Here is a 7406-nt window from a genome sequence, read left to right as displayed (position 1 = left end):
ATGAATGAATGAGGAAAACATAAACTTTTTAAAAATGATAATGCCAGGGCCGGCCCGGTGGTGCACTGGATAGTGCGCCGCTTGGGAAGCGCGGCGGCGCTCCCGCCCGAGGGTTCGGATCCCACATACAGACCGGTTCCCGCTCACTGGCTGAGCGAGGCGCGGGAGCAACACCGAGGGTTGCAATCCCGTTGCCGGTCCCCGGTCCGGTACGGGGGCAACACTGAGGGTTGCGATCCGTTGCCGGACACGGAAAAAGACAAAAGACAAAAAAAAAAAAAAAATGAGCTAGATGGCCTGACTAGTTAGCTCACCTGGGTAGAGCATGGTGCTGAGAACACCAAGATGAAGGGTTCAGATCCCGGTACTGGCCAGCCGCCAAGAAAAAAGGAAAGAAAGAAAAAGAGCTAGAATAAGCATTGAATGGAAAAAACCAAGGTGCAGAATAAACATAAAGCAACCCTGCTTTCTTTGCACACAGCCTGCACTTCATCCATATAGGCAGGAGAGCCAGGGAGAGGAGCTCCTGGTGCTTGACACATTCAAGGCACCATGGGGAGGCCACCGTGGCTGGAGCCATGTGAGGGGGGTGAGCTCACCAAAGTGGGGGCGAGGGAACAGACAGACCTCCGGGGCCTGCAGATCCTTGAAGGACTTGTGGATTTTGTGCAGATTAAGATAGGATATCGGGCCAGCCCAGTGGCACACTGGAGAGTGCGCCGCTTGGGAGCGCAGATCTCCCTTCTACTCTGTCTCTCCATCCCATCTGGGGAAATACCTTTCTCTATTTAGGCAAGGTGTTCCTGCTCCTGTGGGATGGATGCCGGCCCTCCCCACACTCTACAGGAGCACACTGGTGATCTTTTCAATAGCACATGGTCCTTCCTACCACAAGTAAGAAAACAACCCATGCTGCAGTGAATAAGCCTAATCTATGTCAGTCAAACCCCATGTGTGCATGGGCACAGCTTGTCTGAATCTGTTTCCAAAAAGCTTGTAATTCCACAGAAGCCAACCTCTGCCAATATTTAAGCCAAGTGTTAAGATTATAAGAATGGCTTAACCTCTTCATGGGGAGAGGCTACCGCAAGACTTCATACTAGTTGTCATTTTGAATTCTTCATACCTCCTGAAACACCACTGTTTACCCTCATCAATAACCTCTCCCCTCTGTGAAAGGGTTTTCTTTTGCACAGTCCCTTGGAGGGGAGAAGCAAAATAAAATAACATGACCAGTCATTTCTTGTTGATTTAGAGTCAGCAGTGAGCACATGAGTCTCAAGGTTCAGTTCCCAAGGGCAGATGCATTCCTCAAAGATCACAACCTCACTCACTGGCCCACGTCTACTTGTTTGTCTCATGCATACATGGTGAGCAGGTGCAATAATGTGTCCAAAAATGTCATTTCCCATTTCCCATGTATAACAGTGTCTGAAGGCCAGCATTTAAGAAGCTCTGTGTCCTGAACCTCTAAATGGCTCCTGTGAACCAGATCTAATCACATCATTCCCCTGCTTAAAATCCCTTGATGGCTTCCTACTGTGTATGGAGTGAAATCCAATCCTGCTGTGACATCCAAGGGTCTTCCAGCCCAGCCCCAAGACAATCTTCCATTGCCATCTCTCATTACTCTGTATAGCCCAGGTACTCGAGTCAAGGTCAAAGTGGAATTCTAACCTTCTGAAAAGAATATTCTACAAGGTCTTTTTCAAAAAACACACATGGCCCTTTCATACACACACACACACACACACACACACACACATGATATTAACAATACCAAATATACAGGGTGGTGCATAATGCTGCCATTTTCCCTAGAAAAGGGACATCTGCAAGCAGATGATTCTCAGGTTACACAAAGGAAAAGGAAGTGGTCTTGGCTAAAGGCAGAACAGGCAGGTGTGGTTCTCCACAAACCATGGGTCCAAAGACTTTTAACTCCTTCGTTCCCATGCTCTTAAATGTAAGCCTGTTCCGGTAAAGGGATCGCAACCCTTGGCTTGGTGTCGCCCGCACCACGCTCAGCCAGTGAGCGCACTGGCCATCCCTATATGGGATCCAAACCCGCGGCGGGAGCGCTGCTGCGCTCCCAGCGCTGCACTCTCCCGAGTGAGCCGTGGGGTTGGCCCAAATGTAAGCCTGTTCTAACGGCCAGCCCTGGCCTCCCCCGGCCAGATGTCCAGCCTCGCCAGCTCTTCACAACCTGCTCACAAATGCAGCCACCATACCATACCCTCAGATCCAACCATGAGTGCTTGGCTGGGATCACTTTGACTGTCACCTGCTCAACTCAAGGGAGTGAGTCACCTGTTTATACATGATGCCAGTGATCAGTATTATTAATTTTGCTTTCAGCAAATCCATAAAGAGGAAGAGTCAACAAGACCCAAGGGGAGGGAACAGGTTGAGCAGTGAGTCTCGGGTGCTGAATACTGCCGGCGGCTGGGCTGTGGGAGGAGAGGAGGCCCTGGCTTTTTAGACAGACCCCTCCAGAAGCCTCTAAATAGACCACCCTGGCCCCTTCCCCAAGTTGATGTCCTGCTGCCCGCAGTTCTTCCTCCAAGTTGCAGACTGGCACCAGGAAACCTGTGTCACTCCCAATGCACCAACTAGAACCCTAGAATATGAGACCTGGAATGAACCTTCTAGGCCAGGTTCCGGGCCAAACCGCATTTTACAGATGAGAAAACTGGGCTCCCAAAAGAGGAAATAATTCACCCAAAGTCCAAAGCCCAAAGTCCAAACTAGTTGGTGGCAGAATATGGACAGGAATAGCACTGGGTGGAATACTCCTCCCACCTCACCTCCACCCCTGCACTGCCTGAAAACTCCTTCTCACCCTTCAAGCCTCAGCTGGGGGGACACCTCCTCTGGGAAGCCTTCCTGGCCTCCCTCCTCCCTCCAGTTAGAGCTCAAGTCTCTCTCCTCTCAGAGCCCACAGTCCCTTGTCCCAGATAACGTCATTAGAGGACTTGAGTCAGGCTGGAATGTTCTGGCTCCATCTCCGTACTCGAATGAGGGAGGAATGTCTAGTTCATCATGCATTCTCAGTGCCTGGTGCATGGTAGGGCACAGACCTTGTATAATTGAATGAAATGCATGTTCTGATCAGCACCCACCACTTGACCCTCTGACTCTCTCTGTCCAAACTGCATCAAAATGACTAAGATACTCACTCTCCATACCACTCAGTTATCCTTTAGCTGTGTTCTAAATTCTTTTGTGTTGCGAGCTAGACCCCAGCAGCTGGCACCACACATGGCTTAGTTCTCCTGAAGGCCCAGCTTTGACTGCATTGTTGGTGTCACTGGGGGCTTTAACCCCATCACCCCATGTCAAGGCTACACCCCAGGCTGCCCTTCTGGGAGTGGGATCCAGACATCAGATTTTTTAATTCCCCAGATAATTCCAGTATGCAGCCAAGGTTAAGGAACACACTCCTAGAAAAATATGCCAGAAGCCGTTTGTTGATTCAGCCAATTCTGTGTGCATATGAGTGAGTGTGAACAAGAATGAGAGAGACACATGGCAAGACAGAGGAAACGAGAAAGAGCCTACTTGGTATGTGTAGACTGGGTTCCTCACCCTCGGCACTACTGACACTTTGGGCCAGATGATTCTGTGCTGTGGAGGCTGCCCTGTGCACTGCAGGATGTTTAGTAGCATCCATGGGCTCCACCTGCCAGATGCCAATAGCTCGCCCGCCACAGTTGTGACAACCAAAAATGTCTCCAGACATTGTCAAATGTCCCTGGGGATAAGGGAGCAAATCAGCCCTGCATAAGAACTACTAGTGCAGACTAGCCACCAAGTAATTGATTGCATATTTATTTCACATTTCACTCATAAGTCACAAGACCACTTCTCCAAACTGGACTGAGTGCCTGAGGATTGTGGACATTGGGGTCAAGCGTCTTGGGGAGGGACATATGGGACTGACTACACACAGGGTGGGATGGGAAGCAATGGGTGAGATTTGCAGGAGGTTCTGAAGTAGGAAGGAGTCGCAAAGAAACTGGGTCAGGTGGGTTCAAGGCAGTTTAGAGTAGTAGGTGGTGGGCAAACCTGTGAAGATGACCAAAACAAGAAGAAAGTCAGACCCTCAGTAAAATTACAAAATTGGAGGCAAGCAGAGGATTGCTGAGGATTGACGGAGGTGGTAACCAAAGCTGGGAAAAGGCAAACAGTCAGAGAAGGAGCTCTCGGAAGTTTAGCACAGGGGAAGGACCCCACAAAGCAGAGTTTTAGGGACACATGTCTAGGATGGTGTGTAGTCTGGACTGGGACAGGATGAGGAGGGGACTGGAGCAGGAAGCCAGGCAGCAACGGTCCCAGCCCACCTGCTGTCTGATGCCTAAAATACCCTTAGGCAGGGCAAAGGCCGTTATTCCAGTCAGAGTTCAGAGGAACAGGTGGGCACACTGGTAAAGAAGACATCAAGGGGCAGACTTTGGAGTCCACTGTTGCCTGTAACCTGAGCACTGGGAGCAGCAGCGAGCTCTCTAATCAGCTTTCCCTGTGACCAGCTTTCCCCAGCATGCCTGGGTCTCTGAGGAAAGGCCTTCGGAATGGCCCCTCCAGACATCATGCCAGAAGCACAGGGGCCAGTGAGAGCTCCCCACTTCCTGACCCTCTCCCCACTGCTCTGCGACCCCCACTCTCCTGGCTTCCCTCTACATCTCTCCACAAACGTCTCAGCCCCTTCACGGTTCCTCTGCCCATCTCTGGGGATTGGTGTCTCCAGTCTTCAAACCCACACCTCTTCTCTTCCAACTGCTTCTCGAGGCATCTATCGAAAGCCCAGATCTGCACTGAAAAATCCTTCAGTTGCTCTCTACTGAACATAAGATAAAGCCCAAGGTACTCAAACCTTTCTTGATCTTGCCTCTTTCCACCTCCCGTCCCCTCCCACCCCACACCTAGATATTCTGAGCCACCCTTAACAGCCTGGAGAACCTGATTCGTTTTTAAGCCACTCTGCATAACAGCTATTTGCTTACTTCTCAGTCTGCACCGCAGACTCTGAGCAGAAACCTGGGTGACTCCTCTCTGCGGCCTCAGTGCCTGACCTGCAGCTGCTACGTCATGCTCAGAGGAGTAGACACCGTCTGCTGCGTGCTGTTCTATGTGCTTTACTATTAATTACTTTATTTTATCCTCCTGACATCGTTCTTTTACAGTATTATTTATAACAATAATATTATAGTAATATAAGTAATAATATTCATTATCATCCCCTATTAATTACTTTATTTTATCCTCCTGACATCGTTCTTTTACAGTATTATTTATAACAATAACATTATAGTAATATAAGTAATAATATTCATTATCATCCCTGTTTTACAGATGAGAGTACTAAGGGCAGAAATGTGAGGAAACTTCCCCAGGCTTACAGAGTTAGAAAATGGGGAGATTCAAACCCAATCTGACCCCAGAGCCAGCACTCTTTATCACTGTGCAATACCACTTCTTAATAAGAGCCTTTTCAGTGAAATAATCAAATTATGCTCATGATTCTGCAGTGAGTGAAGGGAAATTCACTGCAGACCCTTCTGGGCCTCCATGTGGAGATGAAGTGGGAAGAGTTGAGCATGGCACCCAGCTGAAGGGGCACAGGACAGGAGCTCCACATTCCACCTTTGTGGGGTCACTGCTACTTACCTGGGTGGGGCAGAAACACCATGAATGTCAGCGCTGCTTCAGCTGTGGGAGGAGCCAAGCCTGGCCTGATCCGCATCTGGGCCAGCATGGCAGGGTCTAGTAGCATCCACTAAACTCACAAAATAAAGGCAGGAAAGGGTGCCCTGGTTCAGAAAGACTAGGTAGGTGGACACCATGAACCCACAGCTGAGGCCAAAGACCCAAATCCGAGAGATGAGATCAGGGCAGACCCCACAGGCAGCTGGGGCAGAGATTATTCAAGCCTAGACAGAGCAGCATCAGCTGAGGAGGCTGGTCCAGCTCTTCCAAGCCCAAAGAGGAAGATGGGGTTGGCATCATTGGCTAATGGGAACAGCTCCCTGGCAACCCGTTCAGGGGTGATGCTCAGCAGCCCACTCAGAATTCTGGAACTCCTACTGTCGGCCCCACTATTTCTATTTTAAATACCCTGTTCATAATAGGTGAGTCGAGCTGGCACCTCCAGAGAAGACATTGTAGGTAAAGGCTTGCGATTACACATATCCTATACCTGAGACACTAACAGAACCCCCAACTAGCAGCCCACATAGTTGGGACCAGCACCTCGTTTAGTTTCACAATGAGTGAGCATTCAAACAACCACGTTTTCTTTAAAATTGCCAAAGCCACGCACTCACCCGCATTGGCTCGTCGGGGAATCCAGGTTTGCTTGGCCTGTCCTGTCTCCGGGATCTCAGGAGCTGTTTGGCCTGCTTTTCCATCAGAATCGGGGAGGCCTCTGAAATAGTCAGGAAGGTTCCTTAGGGACTCTAAGACACAGGACTTCATGCTCCATCTACACCATCCAAAGCAAAGTATTTGCAAGTTCAATTTTGGTTAAAACACAAAAGTTCTTTCCCCGGGACCTGTCCCAAAGGACATGGCCTGCCAGAGGGCTCAGAGATGAATTTCAAATTGTTTCTAATATGGTTAACCTCAAAGCAAAAACTGCATAACTTAAATATATTTACCTATTGCAATGACCCATTCCTTTAAAAGTGGGTATTAATTTAATGAATATGTTTTTTAAAACACAGTTTCTTTAGTTCTCTGGTCTGTGTCTCTAATCCTTTAGGTTTGCTTTAGTGGGATTTTTTTTAATCCTCAATAACTAAATAAAGTTTAAAGTTGTTACTGGAAGATGCCCAGTGACAATAAGATTATGTTAAACTCGATAATCCCACTAACCCCTCAAAGAAGATATGATGATAATAAAATTATTATACTGTTTTGATAATCACACGCAAATTGTAAAAGATAGTATCCTAATAAAAGTACATCAAATGTTGGCGATCTCATATGATCTCTAAAAAAAGGTATGTTGAAGATTTATCAGCACTTTTGAGATTTAGTGCTCAAATACATTTAAAGATTTTTTTTGGTTTTTTTAAAGTAATATATCTCTAACAGTAATTCTAGAAGCCTGCTCTTACAGAAAAAAAAGAAAAAGAACAAGCATTGAAATATCTATACATTATATACTATATATTATATGAAATTTTTAAAAAAACTGAAAAATTCAAACAGACAGTTATTCCAGCTTATCATGTCAGCACAGAAAGAGGCTGTGCTTCTGGACTGAATGCCCACCTAAGAAGAAAGCCAGGAGGGTGAGACACAGCGCAAGCACAAGCGACTTCTTCATCCTGCCTCGGTTCCTCTCCCGCCTGCTGCTGAGTGAGTTCTCCCAGACTGAGCCAGCCCTCTTGAAGGAAGCCAAG

The 7406-nt window shown here is 47.9% G+C and overlaps 1 protein-coding gene across 1 annotated transcript in view; it reads right to left on the bottom strand.

The window, feature by feature from the left end:
• LOC103597057 (chromosome unknown open reading frame, human C17orf67) overlaps positions 1-7406 on the bottom strand; it is a 26267-nt gene extending 18861 nt beyond the window's left edge. The window contains exons 1-2 of the mRNA XM_008580857.1: positions 7276-7406; positions 6324-6424 (exon numbers count right to left, since the gene is read on the bottom strand). Coding sequence (XP_008579079.1) covers positions 6324-6424; positions 7276-7330 — 156 coding nt within the window. The 5' untranslated portion in view covers positions 7331-7406. The remainder of the gene's footprint in view (positions 1-6323; positions 6425-7275) is intronic.

This window comes from Galeopterus variegatus, unplaced genomic scaffold (genome assembly GCF_000696425.1).
Source record: "Galeopterus variegatus unplaced genomic scaffold, G_variegatus-3.0.2 Scaffold2179, whole genome shotgun sequence".
Lineage (NCBI taxonomy): Eukaryota > Metazoa > Chordata > Mammalia > Dermoptera > Cynocephalidae > Galeopterus > Galeopterus variegatus.
This window is presented reverse-complemented; position numbering and strand designations above follow the sequence as displayed.